General features: G+C 63.5%; 3 protein-coding genes across 3 annotated transcripts; 2 read left to right on the top strand and 1 right to left on the bottom strand.

The window, feature by feature from the left end:
* The first annotated feature begins 1,189 nt into the window (after positions 1–1,189).
* LOC128948161 (lysosomal acid glucosylceramidase-like) lies at positions 1,190–5,428 on the top strand. The gene is made up of 9 exons (XM_054292764.1): positions 1,190–1,236; positions 1,413–1,604; positions 1,958–2,091; positions 2,428–2,600; positions 2,815–3,049; positions 3,700–3,924; positions 4,708–4,871; positions 4,949–5,074; positions 5,147–5,428. Exons 2-9 carry the CDS (start codon positions 1,427–1,429, stop codon positions 5,250–5,252), a joined length of 1,341 nt encoding a protein of 446 aa, XP_054148739.1. The 5' UTR covers positions 1,190–1,236; positions 1,413–1,426; the 3' UTR covers positions 5,253–5,428.
* A 3,965-nt stretch (positions 5,429–9,393) lies between these two features.
* LOC128948086 (lysosomal acid glucosylceramidase-like) lies at positions 9,394–12,066 on the top strand. The gene is made up of 10 exons (XM_054292681.1): positions 9,394–9,460; positions 9,586–9,777; positions 9,851–9,997; positions 10,119–10,252; positions 10,619–10,791; positions 10,886–11,123; positions 11,195–11,419; positions 11,509–11,672; positions 11,752–11,877; positions 11,958–12,066. The coding sequence occupies exons 1-10, from the start codon at positions 9,394–9,396 to the stop codon at positions 12,064–12,066; spliced, it is 1,575 nt and encodes a 524-aa protein (XP_054148656.1).
* Positions 12,067–13,727: 1,661 nt separating this feature from the next.
* MTX1 (metaxin 1) lies at positions 13,728–17,176 on the bottom strand. Its single transcript, XM_054292720.1, has 8 exons — positions 17,025–17,176; positions 16,873–16,942; positions 15,711–15,790; positions 15,490–15,582; positions 15,035–15,217; positions 14,722–14,798; positions 14,319–14,473; positions 13,728–14,118 (listed from the first exon to the last, which is right to left on the bottom strand). The coding sequence occupies exons 1-8, from the start codon at positions 17,103–17,105 to the stop codon at positions 13,892–13,894; spliced, it is 966 nt and encodes a 321-aa protein (XP_054148695.1). The 5' UTR covers positions 17,106–17,176; the 3' UTR covers positions 13,728–13,891.
* Between the last annotated feature and the right edge of the window lie 1,040 nt (positions 17,177–18,216).

Consider the following 18,216-nt stretch of genomic DNA (forward strand, 5'->3'; position numbering starts at 1 on the left):
TGTGTGGGGATGCTGAGAATGTCCCCACAGTGAGGGGGAACATCCTGGGTGGTGGCACCAGGCAGGCTCTGTGTGCCCAGGTGAGCTGGCCCAGTTCAGCCTTGGCTCGCTGGGCTGGAGGGTGACTCGTGGAGGAGCAGGGAGTGCTACAGGAGCACCAGAGCTGGGCTCTGCTCCTGGTGTTGGGACAGCAGGGTCCCCTTTGAGGGTCTAACTGCTGTTGGCAGCTGGAGTGCAGCCCCGCTTGCCCAGGAGCTGGGGTATTGCCTGCTTGCTGTCACTGCTGTCACTGCTGTCACTGTGTCACTGCTGTCACCTTCCCCAGCACATGCCAAGTTGGGGAGAGTGATGCCAAAGGCTTGGGCAGGCAATGGCAACAGCCCCAGCTCCCATGTGGCCACCCCTGCTGTGCCCCTGCGCTGCCCTGAGCTGTGCAGCCACATTCACTGACCTTACCCAGGTGTCCTGGACCCTCCTGCACGGCCCTGTGGCTCCTGGGGGACAGTGGGGACAGCAGGGTGGCAGTCAGGGATAAGTGGGTGTCCTGCTGGAGGTGCCCAGCAGGACAGACAGCTGTGCCATCAACCTGCCCTTGGCTTTGCTGGGCTCTCAGGGTGATGATCCAGACCTGCCTGACAAAATAATCAGTTCTTCCTTCAGTGGGGTCTCTGTGACCCTTCCCTGTGCTGGCTGGACCTTTCACTGAGGCCCAGCTGCCAGCACCATGTCCCTGTCCCTCCTTGCCGTGGCAGCGGAGGGCCAAGGGGACCCGGCGAGCCCGTGATCGGCGGTCCTCGCCCGAGGGCAGGTACGGGCCGGGAGCGGAGCAAGGAGGAGCTGTGGGGGTGGGAGAGGGTGTGCTGCGGAGGGAGGTCTCCGAGCAGCTCCCTGTAAAGGCCAGGTGGGGAGGCTGCAGCTGCTGAGGAGGAGGAGGAGGTCTGGCGGCAGCGCAGGTCGGGAGCAGCCGGGGTGAAGGCGGGCGGGCTCCGGGCAGGGATGGACGCTCCCCGAGCGACATCAGGGGGGTTGGGGGGGATGCAGGGTGTGACAGGAGCTCCGTGGGGTTGGGGAGATGGGGCTGATCCCTCCATCCCCCTGCCGTGCCTGAGGGTGTCCCCGCCGCAGGTGCTGCTCCCCGGGACCTTCCAGAGCTCGGGCAACGCGGAGGGGCCATGAGGGCTCTCGGCATCCTGGGCTGGCTGTTCCTGCTGCTGCTGCCAGTGTCTCAGGTGCCAGGTGAGCGTGGGGACATCGCGGGGGTGGCAGCGGGGCTTGGGCACGCTGGGGCAGCGCGGGGCTGAGTGCCGGGGAGGTGCCCGGGATGCCAAGCGCGGGGACAGCGACATCTCCCCGGAGCAGACGGGGACACGTCCCTGAGCTGGCAGCCACCCGCACCCTCCCGTGCCTCGCAGGTGCCCGACCCTGCATGCCCAAGGATTTTGGGCACGGCTCGCCGGTCTGTGTCTGCGATGCCACCTACTGTGACACGCTGGACCCCCTGGTCGTGCCAGCCCCCGGCTCCTACGTCAAATACGAGAGCAGCAAGGCCGGGAAGAGGCTGGAGCGGAGCGAGGGGAAATTCCAGAGCAGAATGAGCACCCGAGGTAGCGCCGCTGGTGGGTGTTGGTGCCACCGCGGGTCCCCGGGCAGCAGGGACCGAGCCGGGCTCTTCCCGCAGGGCTGCTGCTGACGCTCAACATCTCCACGCTGTACCAGCACGTGAAGGGCTTCGGCGGCTCCCTCTCGGATGCTGCTGCCATGAACATCCTGAAGCTGTCCCAGCCGGCCCAGGACAACCTGCTGCGCTCCTACTTCTCCCAGAGCGGTGAGCAGTGAGGGCACGGCGGTGGGAGCAGATCCTGGGGTCACCAGAGATGGCTGTGCCTGTCCCCGCTGCAGGGACATCGTCACCTGGACGCCTGCTCCGGTGCCGCTTGACTCTTTTCCTGCTCCTTAGGGATCGAGTACAACCTCATCCGGGTGCCCATGGCGTGCAGCGACTTCTCCGTGCGCCCCTACAGCTACGATGATGTCCCCATGGACTACGAGCTGAAGCACTTCAGGCTGGCGGACGAGGACGTGGAGATGAAGGTGGGAGGCTGAAGCTGCTGCCATCAGCACCTTGTCCCCTCTCGCGCCGGAGCTCCTGCGTGTGCTGGGACCCCCAGGACCAGGTGCTGCTGTCCCTACACGCCGTGGCAGGGTGCATGGGGACAGCCTGTGGGAGCTGGCACCTCCGCCGGGGCACGTCCTGGCTCATCCCACCTGGCACTGGCAGGGTGAGGAGCCAGGGTGCTGTGCCGGGGGGGTGGTGCTTGCCGGCTGCCAGTCCCTGCTGAGGTCCCTTGAGTTCTCCCATGCTTTGGGCTCTGTGGTTTTGGGGAGCTGCAGCTGGAGCTGACCCCGTCCCTCTGCCCCATCCCACAGATTCCCCTCCTGCGCCGAGCTTTGGCCATGAGCAAGCGGCCGCTGCTGCTGTTTGCCAGCCCCTGGACCGCCCCAGCCTGGATGAAGAGCAACGGGGACGTCCGTGGGAAGGGGACTCTGAAGGGGAAGGCCGGGGACAAGTACCACAAGACCTGGGCCAACTACTTCATCAAGTACCGTCTGTGGAACCAGCATGGGATGGACAGCGGGAGGATCGGGGAGTGGGGTGGGGTCGGGGGGGCAGCCCAGCTGATTCTGCCCCCGCTTCTCCACACCAGGTTCATCAAGTGCCGTCTGTGGAACCAGCTTGGGATGGACAGAGGGAGGATGAGGGAGTGGGGTGCGGTGAGGGGGCAGCACAGCTGATTCTGCCCCTTCCTTCTCCAGGTTCCTGGATGAATATGCAAAACGCAACGTGACTTTCTGGGCGGTGACGGCCCAGAACGAGCCGCTGGCGGGGCTCTTCACGCCCCCCCAGGCCCCCACCATCGCCTTCACTGCCGCCCAGCAGCGGGATTTCATCGCGCAGGACCTGGGCCCCGCGCTGGCCCGCAGTTCCCACCGCACACGGCTCCTGATGCTCGACGACCAGCGCATCCACCTGCCGCACTGGGCCAAAGTGGTGAAGAGCAGCTCCCCTTCCTTCCCCTCCGCCTCGCTGCCCAGCCCCAGGCTCTTTGGGAGATGGAGCCGTGGCCTCTCCCAGCCCTAGAGAGAGTGGGAGCAAACCGGGTCTGCCGGAGCGGCCGCCTCCGCCTGTGCCCGGCGGGAGTGAGGACAGGAGGTGGCACCCACACCCTGGATCCCCGGATCCTGCCGGTGCTGCTGGGCACCAGCACCTTTTCTGGGCAGAGTTTTGGCTGGTTTGGTTTCTCCCCATGATGCTGTTTGGGGATATTGCTTTAAACAAGGAGAGATAAAGTAAAATGTGCTCCTGCCCCAGCCTCAAGCCAGGCAGTGTGTTCCTCCTTTCCCTCCATGGCTGCAGGGCTGGACCACCCCAGGGGGGTGTGGAGGGAGGACAAGGCAGAAGTGGGGGCAAGGGGCCCACTGAGGGGCAAACCTGTGCCCACCCCCTTAGCACTGCACCCAGCAAGGTGCCAAAGCCATGCTGGGGCACCAAATCCATGCTAGGGTGCAGTGCTGCAGGGTGTGGCACCCATGGGAGGGGACAAGAGGTGACCTTGAGAGACCACATGGAGTGCATGAGTCCATCCCTACAGGCTTCAGGCATGGGTAGCCTGGGTGTGAGGCATCTCCTTTGCTCCCCAGGTGCTGGGAAATGCCACAGCTGCCCGTTACGTGGCTGGCCTGGCCGTCCACTGGTACCTGGATGCCATCGTCCCACCTGCCTGGAGCCTGGAGGCCACCCACAAGCTCTTCCCTGACCATTTCCTCCTCTACACTGAAGCCTGCACTGGCTTCTTCATGTTCCGCTTCGCTGTGTCCCTGGGGTGCTGGGAGAGAGGAGACCACTACAGCTACAGCATCCTGACGGTACTGCCCTCACTCTGCCCTCACACAGGCCTCACACGGCCCTCACACAGGCCTCACTCTGCTCTTACACAGCCCTCACAGGGCCCTCACAGTGCCCTCACACAGCCCTTACAGTGCCCTCACAGTGCCCTCACTCTGCTCTTACACAGCCCTCACTCTGCCCTCACAGTACCCTCACTCTGCCCTCACAGTACCCTCACCCTGCCCTCACTTGGCCCTCACTCTGCTCTCACAGGGCCCTCACACAGCCCTTACAGTGCCCTTACACAGCCCTCACACTTCCCTCACTCTACCCTCACACCGCCCTCACACAGGCATCACACGGCCCTCACAGTGCCCTCACACAGCCCTCACAGGGCCCTCACAGGGCCCTCACACAGCCCTTACAGTGCCCTCACTCTGCCCTCACACCGCCCTTACAGTGCCCTCACACAGCCCTCACAGGGCCCTCACACTGCCCTCACACTACTCTCACAGTGCCCTCACAGTGCCCTCACACAGCCCTCACACAGCCCTCACACCACTCTCACAGTGCCCTCACAGGGCCCTCACACAGCCCTCACAGTGCCCTCACTCTGCCCTCACACCGCCCTTACAGTGCTCTCTCACAGCCCTCACTCTGCTCTCACACAGCCCTCACAGGGCCCTCACTCTGCCCTCACACCACTCTCACAGTACCCTTACACCACCCTCACACCGCCCTCTCAGAGCCCTCACTCTGCCCTCACACCCCCAACCCAGGTCTGGGGGGACCTCCACTCAGCCTCTTCCCTGCTTCTCCAGGTAATGAACCACTTTGTGTCCGGTTGGACCGACTGGAACCTGGCCCTGGACCTGGGTGGAGGCCCCAACTGGGTCAAGAACTTTGTGGACAGCCCCATCATCGTGGATGGCAGCAAGGATGTTTTCTACAAGCAGCCCATGTTCTACCACATGGGGCACTTCAGGTGGGTCAGGGGGGCTCAGGTGCAACCACCAGCCCCAGAGCAGGGGCAGAACCCCTCTGCTGGTCCTCTCCCCACAGCAAGTTCATCCCCGAGGGCTCCCGGCGTGTGGGGCTGCACAGCAGCCGCCGCTGCCTCCTGTGCCAGCTGGAGCACGTGGCCGTCCTGCGCCCTGACGGTGCCCTCGTCCTGGTGGTCCTCAACAGGTCAGCCCAGGCAGGGATGAGGGTGGTGCTCAGCCCCAGCCGTGCCTGCTCAGCCTCTCTCTTTCTCCCCAGGTTTGGCCGGGATGTGCCCTTTGGAATCCGGGACCCTGCCATGGGCTTCATTGAGACTGTGGCTCCAGCTCACTCCATCCAGACCTACCTGTGGCGCCAGCAGTGACAGCCAGGGGACTGCTGGGGAACTCTGGGGGTCAACTCTTCCTCCACCCTTTCCAGCATCCCTCAAGGGTGGAAGAAGAAGATGGGAGTGCACGAGGGGGTTCTGTGTGCTCCTGGCACCGGGACCTGCTGCTCCCCATCCTCCCCATCCTCCCGGCACTTCCCATCCCCCTGGAAGTTCCCTCAGCGCCGTCTCCTGGAGCACACTTCCACACGTGGCCCCCTTGAAACCTTCGCGTGTGCGGCGGGCGCCAAGTAAAGCCATGACGCGCTCCCTCCGGAATGCGCCGTTGTTCCCGTCAGTGTTTCCTCCGTGCGCTCGGAAATCGCTCGGTTTTCCTCGCCGGGGCCAGGGCTGCCCCGGGGGCTCCTGCCCCCGTGGCCTGCGGGTGGCTCCTTGTTTATCCCTGCAGCTGGAGCCTCAGCTGCTGCCAGCCCTTGATTCGCTCCATATGTGCTGTTGGTTTTCCCCAGCCTACTTTTTTTTGGGGGGGGAATTTAAAAAAAAAAAAAAAATCCAAATGTCAGACGCTGTCGGAAAGGCAGAGTAAATGATATCAGTGTGCCCTTCCATCAAACCTTATGGACGAATTAAGTTGGTGCCACCTCTCCAGGGTGGCCTGTGGACAGAGTCCTCTCTATTCTGGCTGTGGCCAACCCAGGCCGCAGCCCGCAGTGACCTCCCCGTCCTGTTTGCTTTCCCTAAATACCAGTTACAGTATTCCCTGTGCCTTTGGCAACGTTACCAGCACCTTTGAAGTGCAGGAATGAGAAAGCCAGAGCTCTCCTTGGCCAATGCCCCTGTGTGAGAACCACGGAACTGCTGAGGTTGGGGAAAATGAAAAACCCAGAGGCTTTACAGCTGGTTTATTGGAGTGTGGTGTGAAGGTGGCACCGGGCTCCGTCCCAGCCCTGTTCCTGGAGCACACCAGCCTGTCCTGTGCTTTTATCCATGTTCCTGGGGAGTGCTGGCCCCAACGGCAGCTGGGTCTGGCTGCCTGTGCTTAGAATCATAGAATGGAGTCATGGAATCCTTGAGGTTGGAAAAGACCTCGAAGATCCTCAATTCCAACCCAAGTTCCCCCAGCGCTGCCAAGGCCAGCCCTAAATCACGTCCCCAAGTGCTCCTTACACATTTGTTAAATCCCTCCAGGGATGGCAACTCCACCACTGCCCCAGGCAGCTGATGCCGGGGCTGCACAGTCCTGTCCATGAAGAAATTTTCTTTAATATTCAACCTAAACCTCTCCTGGGAAATGCCACAGCTCTCCTGATGCAACTTGAGGCCTTTTCCTCTTGTCCTCTCCCTGTTCCCTGGCAGCAAAGCCTGACCCCCACGTGGCTGTCCCCCTGTCAGGGAATTGTGCAGAGCCAGAAGGTCCTACCTGAGCCTCCTTTTCTCCAGAATTAACCCCTCCAGCTCCTCTTGGAGCTGCAGATTCCTCCTCAGCTCCATCCCCTTCTCTTAACATGCTCCAGACCCCTCCTCAGTTCCATCCCCTTCTCAGATCATGCTCCAGACCCCTCCTCAGCTCCATCCCCTTCTCAGGACATGCTCCAGACCCCTCCTCAGCTCCATCCCCTTCCCTGGACATGCTCCAGCCCTCATGAGGGGCACAGAACTGACCCCAAGGATCTGAGGTGTGACCTCATCAGTACCCAGGTCCTGCTGCCACACCATTCCTGACGCTTTGGGAATGTCCCCTTCCCAAGGTGACGGCCCACATGGAGCCCTCACCCCTCGGTGTTCAGCAGTGCCCAGGGGTCAAACCTGCAGGGAAAGGCTTTAGCCCAGCCCCGCTGGACTGGCTCGCTGCTCCTGCCTGTTTGGAACCACAGCAGGATGGTTGAGAGGGGCGGGGTGAGGCTGAAGAACCACCCCCATCATCCTCACTGCCTGCTAGGGGATCCCTTCTCCGGGGGCAGCAGGGCCTTGGGTGGGAGGTGTGTTGGGGAGCTGTTTTCTTCATGGAATGGGACTGTTGGGGTACATTCCTTGAGCTTTATTTGCAGCATCACCCTCATGACATGGCTGAGACAACAGGAAGGTAAAGCTCATGTACAGCCAGTAGCAGCTGAAGAGTTCTTTGTTACAGAGCGCTTGAAAAACTTTCTAGCCAAGAGCACATTGCTAAAGCTCACAGACAATTGTTTTAGCCAATAACGAAAAGTACTAAAAATACTAAAAGTACTAAGAGTACTCGTTAACATTTTCTACTTTCAGACTTTGCAGCTGCTCTGTTCTTTCTGTTTCTACAGCCTGCATTTCAAGCTTTCAAATCATCTCACCTTTGCTATTTCCCACAGGGGGCTGTGACCCTGGTTCCTGGCTGGGGATGTGACACTGAGTGAGGGACGGTGGTCCCTGGGTGGGGGTCTCTTCCTGGCCACCCCCACCAGCTGCCCAAGGGGACCCCGAGGAGCTGCCACTCCCCCTCCCCGTGCCTCTGCCCGCCTCCTGTTTCTCCTGCGGAGCAGATGCCTGTAATTAGGAAGGATCCCAAATTAGATGGTGTGGAGCCCAGACTTGTTTTGCCGATGATAAACCGCTGCTGCCGGCTCCACCCAGCCCGCTGTGGTGTGGGGCTCCGGCCTGTGGGGCACGGCGGGGGCGAGGGGATTTGAGGGGCAGACCCCGCTCTGTGCCCACCCCAGGAGGGGTCGGGAGTCCCTGCCATGAGTGGCTGCTGCCTCTGTCCGTGCCAGTAAAGGTCCTGGAGCAGCCACAAATGGGACACAGGTCATGGTGGTGGCACCGGTGGCACAAAGCCCAAGTGCTGCCAAGAGCAGGGTGGGCACAGCCTGCCCTGTCTGGGGTGTCCCAGGGACACAGAGCTGCTCTTCCCAAGGGGAGCAGGGCAGGCCTGGCTGTGAGGGGTGATGGAGGCACTTGGGGGGCTGGTGAGCATCCTCCCCTCCCCAGCTTCCCTCTGGCCACTGGAACAGGTTTCAGGAGAGCTTTGCAAATGCTGCGGTGTGTGGAAAGCTCGCCGGAGCCAGGTTGCAAAATCATCCCCAGGCTCCTCTTCAAACACCGAGTCCCATGAGCTGTCCCATTCCAAACTCACCTTTCCTGCTCCTCCAGAAGCGTCCCCTCCCACCGGGCTCAGCTGGGACACGGGACCTGCCACTGCTGCCACAGAGACGCAGCAGCAAGAGGTTTGGAGGCAGGTGAGTCCCCTGGGCCCGAGGTGGGAATGGGGACAGAGATGGGCATCAGGATGGGCATGGGACAGCCCCGGGCAGCAGGACAGTGCTGAGGCTGTGCCCTGGCCAAGCTGGGCATCATTCCCAGGCAGGAGTGGGAGGCAGTGGAGGTGGGACAGCTGCCTGGCCCCGCTCCACATCCCACAGGAGCTACAAGAGGGCACCATCCCACCCTGGCAGAGGCCCCCAGGTGTCCTCAGTCTGGCACCTGGGTCCCAAGGCTTGGAGGTGGCTCCTCCTGTGCTCTCATTGAGACACTCCTTGCCCAGCAGCACGGGAAGGACAGGACAGGGTGTGAGCACCTGAAAGAAGAGGAGAATGTGGGACCCTCCGTGCCAGGGGCTGGAGCCCCAAACCACTCTGGCTGGACAAGCTCCAGCTTCCAGACCTGTGGGATTGGGAGCGTGGAGCTGTTTGCTCCTGGGCATGGCTCGGGGGGCACTGGGGATACATGGGGTGATGCAGCATGGCATGACATGGCATGGCATGGCATGGCATGGCATGGCACAGCTGTGGAACGGGTGAGGAGGAGAAGGAGTGGGAGGGAGTTGATGGGAGTGAACAAAGTTGCTGGGTACAGCCAGCGTGGGCAGCTAGGAGCAGCAGGCTCACACCTGGGGGCTGCCCACACCTGGGGGGCTGCGCCCACACCTGGGGGGCTCCACCCCCACCTGGGACATGGCCAGAACTGTTGGTGGGCTCTGGAGGGATGGGAGGGAAGGTGGCCTCTGGGCTGGAGCAGTGGGCAGAGGGCAGGACAGGCTTAGCCCTGGCGTGGGGGGTTCAAAGGGTCCCCTGGGCAGGGGGATGATGCTGGGGCTCTCGCTGTGTCCCTGTGTGTGGCTGGGCCAGGCTGAGCAGCTCTGGGTGCTGACACCTTGCCCTGCTCCCAGCGTCTCCATCGGCATCGTCGGAGCCACTGCAGCAGAGGTGCCATGGGGCCAGGCTGTGCCAGTGTCCTGGGCTGGCTCCTGCTGGCACAGGCAGCCCTGCAGGTCACAGGTACGTGCTGGCACGTGTCCCTGGGCTTTGGAGGGTGGCGGATTTGGAGTCTGTTGTGGGTCAAAGGGATGAGCTGGGCTCCTGCCACAGCCCTCAGTGCCCACTCGCTCTTTCCTCTGCTGCAGGTGGCCGTCCCTGTGATGCCAAGGATTTTGGGCACGGCTCGCTGGTCTGTGCCTGCAGTGCCACGTACTGTGACACTCTGGACCCCCTGGTCCTGCCAGCCCCTGGCTCCTACATCAAATATGAGAGCAGCAAGGCTGGCAAGAGGCTGGAGCGGAGTGAGGGGAGCTTCCAGCACAATGCCAAGAGCCCAGGTACCACCCTGGGCTGTGGGAGGGTCTGTCCTCTCACAGGTGTCAGGGATGGTGACACTGTGTGTCCCCACAGATTTCCACCTCACCCTGGACACCACACAGAGGTACCAGAAGGTGAAGGGCTTTGGTGGCTCCATCACTGACGCAGCTGCCATCAACATCCAGTCCCTGTCCAAGGCTGCCCAGAACCACCTGATCCGCTCCTACTTCTCTGAGGAAGGTGAGCCCAGGGCAGCAAAGCTGTTGGGGTCTGGCAGCTGAGATTTGTTCTGGGGGGCTGGGGGATCTGGAACCCCAAAATGCAACTTGAGGATGCCCATCACCACCTGCCCTGTCCTCAGGCATTGAGTACAACCTGGTGCGTGTGCCCATGGCCAGCACTGACTTCTCCGTCCGCCTGTACACCTACGCCGACGCCGAGGGCGACTTCGAGCTGAAGCACTTCAACCTGACCGAGGAGGACACGCACATGAAGGTGAGTCCTGCAGGAAGGGTCTGAGGGACTGGGGCTGCTGCCTGGGTGGGATGAGATGGGATGGGATGGGATGGGATGGGATGGGATGGGATCAATGGGAGGGGGTGGGATGGGACAGAATGGACAGGGGATGAAAGGCACATCCTGCTGATTAGGAGGGAGAGGACTCATCCTTCCAGCTGGGTGGGAGAAGGGATGGGATGGGATGGGATGGGATGGGATGGGACGGGATGGGATGGGATGGGATCCATGGGATGGGATGGGGAAAGGGAACACCTTCCCACCTCTGGGGAGGGAGGTGACTCCTCCTGCTGTCCAGCACTGGGACAGACCCAGAGATCTCTGTGCCATCCCACTTCTCCCTAGATCCCCATCCTGCAAGCAGCGCAGGCAGTGGCCAAGCAGCCGCTGTCTCTATACGCCAGCCCTTGGACCTCCCCGGTGTGGATGAAGACGAATGGAGCAATGACAGGGAGGGGAACACTGAAGGGCAGCCCTGGGGACAAGTACCACCAGGCCTGGGCCAAGTACTTTATCCGGTGAGGGGCCACGGGAGTGTGGTGGGTGCCAGGGATGCCATACCTGGAGCTGGCACAGGTGTGACGGGGCCATTCACCTTCTACCCCACGCCAGGTTCCTGGATGAATATGCCAAGCACAACCTGACCTTCTGGGCAGTGACAGCAGGGAACGAGCCCACGGCTGGTGAGATTGTCTTCTACCCCTTCCAGTGCCTGGGCTTCTCCCCTGAGCACCAGAGGGATTTCATTGCCCAGGACCTGGGCCCGGCGCTGGCCAACAGCTCCCACCGCCACGTCCAGCTCATCATCCTGGATGACCAGAGGGTGATGCTGCCCTACTGGGCCGAGGTGGTGAGTGCCCACAGCAGCTGTCCCAGCAGATCTCCCAGCCCTGGGCACTGGTGACACTTTTCTCCATCCAGGTTCTCAAAGATCCTGTGGCTGCCAGCTACATCAGCGGCATCGGCATCCACTGGTACCTGGATTTTCTGGCACCCATCGACCTGACGCTCTCCATCACCCATCACCTCTTCCCAGACTATTTCCTCCTCTCCACGGAGGCCTCCACAGGCTCCTACTTCTGGGAGCCCAGGGTGGTCCTGGGTGGCTGGGAGCGTGGGAGCAAGTACAGCCACAGCATCCTGTCGGTAGGGCCTGGTGGCAGCTGGGGACACACTGGCCATCCTGGCCAGCCCCTGGGCTTGCCTGTGGCTCAGGACCACCTCCTGCCTTGCAGAACCTCAACAACTACGTGACGGGCTGGACCGACTGGAACCTGGCCCTGGACATGGAGGGAGGCCCCAACTGGAGCAAGAACTACGTGGACAGCCCCGTCATCGTGGACAGCAGCAAGGATGTCTTCTACAAGCAGCCCATGTTCTACCACCTGGGGCACTTCAGGTGGGTCGGGGGGCCACAGGCTGCTGGCCCCAGGTACCACATCCTAAGTACCACACTCTGACCCTGCCTGTCCCCACAGCAAGTTCATCCCTGAGGGCTCCCAGCGGGTGGGACTGGCTGTCTCCAAGAAGTGCCACCGGTGTGACCTGGAGCACTCTGCCTTCCTGCGCCCCGACGGCGCCGTTGTGCTGGTGGTCCTGAACCGGTGAGTGGCTCTGTTCTGATCCCTGCTAAAAGGCCCCACTGACCCCACTGAGCCCCCATCCCCTCTGGCTTTCCCCACAGCTCGCCCACGGACGTGTCCTTTGGGATCTCTGACCCGCACGTGGGCTTCATCGAGGCCGTGGCTCCCAGCGACTCCATCCAGACGTTCCTCTGGAAGCAGCCAGCCTAGCCTGGCACGGGAGGGAGGTGCCAGAGCCAGGAACACGCTGCTGGTGGCAGCTTGGAGACAAGACTCCAATGGGGCTGGGGCTGCAGCACACTCCCTGCAGCCCCCCGCGCCCCAGAGGACCTGTATGACCCTAGGGCTGCAACGCCTGTGCTTTTCTAGATGTTTCATAAAATCAACAGGTTTTCTACAAACTTGCATGAGCCCCTGATCTCCCCTTGGTGCCAGCTCTGTGGGCAGGACTATGCCAGGGCCCAGAGGAGGCAGATTTGAGGTTCCTGGGGCGTCCCATAGGGTTGGTGCTGCAGGGAGCTGTCCCCCTAAGGGGTGGCATCTCTCTCCTGTCTTCCACTGCAGGGAGGGAAGGGCCCAGAGCTGCAGTCAGGACACGCAGCCGGGATTTAGAGCAGAGCTCTGGCGTCGGCAGCCCCAGCTTCTCCCCAGCCAGAGCTGTGCTTTCTCCTCCTGCTGGAGCAGCCATCAGCCCCTGCAGCTAATGGGAACCGGGAGCACGGGGCACATAGTTCCTGAGTGACGTTAGAGGGGTTTGCACTGACTCACCCCCTCCCAGTGGGGCCCCTCGAACTGGGCCAGTGTGGGGGAGGCTCCGCAGCTGGCCCAGCACCGTGGCTCTGCTCCAGCCCAGCGTGGGGGCCCCTGGCTACTGCGCCCGGCTAGGGGGGGCACAGGAGCGCAGCCTGGGGACGTTCAGCCGCCGCAGCAGCAGCAGGGCTGGGATGCCGCTGATGGGGGGCACAGCAGCGCAGCCTGGGGACGTTCAGCCGCCGCAGCAGCAGCAGGGCTGGGATGCCGCTGATGGGGGGCACAGCAGCGCAGCCTGGGGACGTTCAGCCGCCGCAGCAGCAGCAGGGCTGGGATGCCGCTGATGGGGGGCACAGCAGTGCAGCTTGGGGACGTTCAGCCGCCGCAGCAGCAGCAGGGCTGGGACGCCGCTGGCGACTGCCAAACAAGCGAGGGCTGTGTGCCGGCCTGGCCCCGCGCCGCCTTTCCATCCGTGCATCGTAAACCGGAGCCGCAGAGCAGCCAGCAGCGGCACCGGCCCCACGCCCGGTGGGACCGCGGGGGCAGACGGAGCCCAGGTGGCCGCCCCCGACCCCGCTCGCAGCCCGAGCGATGCGCTCCCAGCTGTGCCAGCTGCGGGAGCTCCCCGGCGCTGGCAGGCGTGCTGGAATGCAAACAGATGTCAGCGCTGGAGGGATCCCGGCTGCTGGAGCGGGGCTCCGGGTGTCCCGCTGGCAGCGGGGAGTGCTCCTGGGCTGGGGACGTGTCCTGACGAGCAGCCTCGGCTGCCCTTGGCTCTGGTTTTGTGTCTCGGCTGTGCTGCCGGGCTGGCAGCAGCGTGGAGGGGGAGGTATCAGCCCTGCAGAGCTGCTGTCTGCACTGCCCTGAGCGCTGCCACAGGGGAATGATGCAGGGGAAATGTGGGGCTCAGCCCCAGAGCTGTTGGAGAAGGGACAGGGACACTGCTCAGATGCCACAGATGCTTTTAGATCCCCCCTCTGGGACCCCTGCAAGACCCAAAGCTGGAGCAAGGGGCAGAACTACAGCCAGAACACATTGGTGCCTGCTGCAAAACTCCAGCCTGGGCAAATGGGGAAACTGGGAAGGGCCTTGGGGGTGCTGGGAGTACGAGAGGGTGCAGGTGGAGAGAGGGAGGTTTATTGGTGAGGCAGCGAGGCTCCCACGGAGAGGGCTGTGGTTCCTGGTGGCGGGACACAGAGCAGAGCAGCGATGCTGCCAGGCTTCCATAGAGTAAAAACAGTCAGTTCCAGGGGCTGGGAAGGAACAGTCACACAGCTCTTCCTCCTCACTCCTCCTCCTCCTCTTCCTCCTCCTCCATGGCGATGGGCTGCCGGCCGGCCGGCCCCACGCTGCCGCGCTGGATGGAGACGATGCCGCTGAGGAAGGCGTAGCCCAGCATGGCCGCCAGCCCCACCAGCACTGACAGCAGCTGCTTGCGCCGTTTGTGGGGGTCCTCCTCTGCCTCAGTGCTGTCCGTGCCTGCAGCCCGAGGGGCAGCGCTCAGGGGGTCACCTGGAGGGGGGCAGAGCAGGGGTGTGGGTGGGAAGGGTCACCCTGGAGGGGCAGAGATGGGGTGTGGGTGGGAAGGGTCACCCTGGAGGGGGGCAGAGCAGGGGTGTGGGTGGGAAGGGTCACCCTGAGAGGGTGGGGATGCACCTGGGGGGGACAGGTCACCCCCACAGCCGCAGGGTGAGGTGGGGGATGGCTCTCACCTCCGTCCCAGGGGAAGTAAAGGCTGAGGATGGAGGTGCAGTAGTTGCACAGGTTCTGCAGGGACTTCAGGTGCTGCTGCAGTTTCCCGTTGGGCAGCTTCGCCTTCAGGAGCGGCGCCAGGCGGCTGAAGACCAAGGCGTCGAGGGAGGCCGGCCTGGGGCACAGAGAGCCCTGTCTGGGCCACTGTCCCCACCCAAAGCCACCCAGAGCCACCAGGCACTGCCAGCCCCAGCTCCCCCAGGGGACAGCACGTGGCTCTCCCTCCTTGGGACAGTGTTTTGTCCCCTGTGAGCCTGTTCTCCCCTCAAAGTGGCTGCAGGTCCCCTGCAGACCACGGGGCCTCAGCCCTGCTGGGGTGTGGGGGCTCTCAGGCCCCTTCCCCTCCCCCCTTTGGCCACCTACGAGTCTCCAAAGAAAAACTTCTGGGAGCCGAGGCGCTGGGAGAGGAGTGTCAGGCATTCCCGAGCTTCCCGGTAGAGCTGCAGGAGGAGGACAGAGGGTTGTCACCTGCCCAGGTACCACCACAGTGCTCAGGGGAGAAGGAGGGGGGAACCCACGCCCCAGTTTGGATTTTTTCAGAGCCAATCTTAAAGATGCAAAGCTTATTTCTGGGCTAAACATACAAATGGGGATACGAGCGTCATGAAATCACCCCAGGACAGCCTCACAGGGATTTCCCTGTGAGGACCCACTGTGCCCAGACCCCATCCCTCACCTCCTTCTCCAGCTTCTCCTCATCCTCCATGTAGTCATCCCCCCAGATGAGCTGCAGCCGCTGCAGGTGCCGCTTGTGCATGGCGTTGGGCAGGAAGAAGTTGAGGGGGAAGGGGATGGTTTCCGCATACCACTTCCGCGTGTGCTCCACGTAGTTCTTGGCATCCACCCAGAAAGTGTGGATCTGTGGTGGAGAACAATCCACAGCCTGGCCACGGCAGAGCTGCTGGCACACCAGAGCCCCTGCCTGGCACAGCCACCCCGGAGAGCACGAGGGGCTGCAGGAGCATTGGGGTTAAGGGCAGACCCCAGCCTGGGCTGCACAATCCACGGCTGCCACCCCCAAACTCCTACCCCAGGATGCTGCTGCTGGCAGCTGGGCACACCCAAGCCTGCTTGCTCAGCTCCAGAGAGCAAAGCCCATCCCCAGCAAGCCCTCCTTCCCTGCAGCCTCACCAGTACTGGCAGCAGCTTCTCCTCCAGCAGGGACACGAAGGCCAGCGTGTCCGCGCTCTGCGTGGCTGACAGGTCGTAGTCAGCGTTGTATTTCTGCAGAGAAAACGCCAATTTAATCCCATGGGATAACCCAAATCCCATCCATGGGGGACACAACCTCCTCCCTGAGGGGCTCCAGCACCCAGCAGCCCAGGGCAGGGCAGCCCCAAGCCCCTCTGTACCTGTTTCCTGAGGTGGGTTATGATCTGCTGAGGTTTGGAGATGGTGCCCTCGTCCCGTGTCCTCAGCGCAGGCAGGTGCCCTGTGGGCAGGGTGAATCAGAGGAAGCTGCAGCCACCGTGCCCTGGGCAGGGGAGGGGTGCAGGGGGCTGCAATGGGGGGATGGACCCCCATGCCTGGATGAGGGGCACGAGGCAGTGCAGGGGTGTAGGGTGAGGTGGGGACAGAGCAGCGCAGGGGAGGGGGTCGAAGCTGTGTGATGGGAAATGGGGAATGTTCCAGGACAAGGGGGTGTGGTTAGGATGGACGGGGGGTGCAATGGGGCATAAGAGCACAGTGATGCATGGGGGAACAGAAAAAAGGGGGGTGAAATGACGGTGTTCAATGGGACAGGAGTCACAATGGGATGAGGGGGTGCAATGGGACAGGGGATGTGGTGGGGCATGAGGGTGCAATAGGGCAAGAGGGGGTGTGATGGGACAGGGGTGGGGATGAGAAGATGGGCGTGTGAGGGGATAGAGGGGAATGCAATGGTGGGGGGACACACAACGGGGCACAATAAAATGAGAGGGTGCAGTCAGGGGCATGGGACATGAGGCATGCTATGGGGTGGGAGGGTGTGATGGGACAAGGGGTGCAATGAGATGATAATGGTGGTAACAGGACGGGGTGTGATGAGCTACAGGTGGTGCAATAGGGTAGGACGGTGCCACGTGGGGAGGAGAGGCCATGGGGCAAGAGAGGTGCAGTGGGATAAAGGGGTGTAATAAGGCAGGGGCTCAGTGGTGTGGGGCCACAGGACATGAGGGATGCTATGGGGTGGGAGGGGGTGATGCGACAAGGGGTGCAATGAGATGGTGGTTGTGGTAACGGGACAGGGGGTGTGATGAGGTACAGGGGGTGCAATAGGGTAGGACAGTGCCACGTGGGGAGGAGAGGCCATGGGGCAAGAGAGGTGCAGTGGGATAAAGGGTGCAATAGGGCAGGGGGTCAGCAGTGTGGGGCCAGGGATAAGGAGGGATAAGACGGGCTGGGAGGGTGTAATGGGGTGGGGAGCGTAACACGTGCAGGGTGCAGGGGTGAGGACTGGGGGACCGGGATCACGGGGCTGCCATGGGGTGGGGGTCCCGGTGCTGGTGCCGGTATCCTCGGCAGGGCCCTTACCGGAGGGGCTCCTCCAGGGGCTGGTGACCCGGTGCACCTTCAGCGGCGCCCCCGTGAACCGCGCGTAGGTCTGCGGAGGGACGGACGGAGCGATAGAGCGGGGCTCGGCCCGCGGGACCCCGGCCCACCCCCGCGCCGGCCCCGGCGCTCACCAGCACAGCCAGGCAGTCGGGATCCACCGAGGGCAGCCCCCAGCCCCCGGCCCAGCAGAACAGCTCCATGGGCGCCGCCATCTTCCGCCGACCCGGAACCGGACGGGCGGCCCCGCCCGCCCCTGCCGCGGGGCGGCACCGAGCGGGGGTCCGTGATGGAGCGGAGCCGAGCGGGGTCCGGGCTGGGAATGGTGGGGTGGGGTCTGCAGGGTCCTTGGGGCAGAAGCCGCGTCCCCACCGCACCGCACGGCTCAGCTCCGCTCAGCTCAGCTCCACTCTGCTCGGCCCCGCACCGTGTCACAGCCCTGCCGTGTCCCGCACCGTGTCACAGCCCTGCCGTGTCCCGCATCTTTCTGCATTGCCCCGCACCGCTCAGCTCCACGCTGCTCAGCCCCGCACAGTCCTGCCGTACCCCGCCTGTCGCCGCACGGCTCAGCTCAGCTCCACACTGCTCACCCTGCTGTGCTCCGCGCCGTGTCACAGTTCCCCTGTGTTGTCCTGCATCTCTCTGCACATAGCCCCGCACCACCCTGCTCCGTTCTGCTCAACCCACAATCTCCCCGCATGGCCCCACATTGCCTCGCACGGCTCAGCCCAGCTCCATCCTGCTCACGCTTCTCGGTCCCGCCTCGCACACTCCTGCTGTGCCCCGCACGGCTCAGCCCAGCTCCGCGCCGCTCACCCTGCTCGCCCCGCACCCTCCCGCAGCTCTGCACGGGCAGCAGCCGGGCCCGGAGCCCGCTGGCAGCGGCGGAGGGAAAACGCCCCGTGTGCGGCTCGGGAGCACCCCCCTCCATGGCCCGCACTCCTCGTTACGCGGGGTCGCTGGCGCGGAGCCGGCCCGGGGGCGCGGGGCCGGGGCAGCCCCGGGGCCGGGCTCGGCCGGTTGTTATGGTACCGGGGGAAACAGCTGTAAACACGGCCGGGACGCCTCGGGCCGCCCGCCCGCCTTGGCCGGAGCTCCGCGGGAGCGGCTCCGCGGCCCGAGCATCCCCCGGCGGTACCGAGCGGCCCCGAGGGGCTCTGCCGGTCGGCGGCGTGGGGCACCCCGGTACAAGCGGTCCCGCGGCCGGTCCCGCTCTCCCGGGCCGGGATGCTCCGGCGCTGCTGGGGCGGCCCCAGCCCCCCCGCCTGACCTCCCGGTGAACCGGCGCTGTGAACGGGGGGACCGGCAGTGCCGCGGGGGTCCCCG

The sequence above is a fragment of the Melozone crissalis genome, unplaced genomic scaffold (assembly GCF_028551555.1).
Source record: "Melozone crissalis strain CALT ecotype California unplaced genomic scaffold, PUWL_Pcris_2 ptg000114l_1, whole genome shotgun sequence".
NCBI classification, from domain to species: Eukaryota; Metazoa; Chordata; class Aves; order Passeriformes; family Passerellidae; genus Melozone; species Melozone crissalis.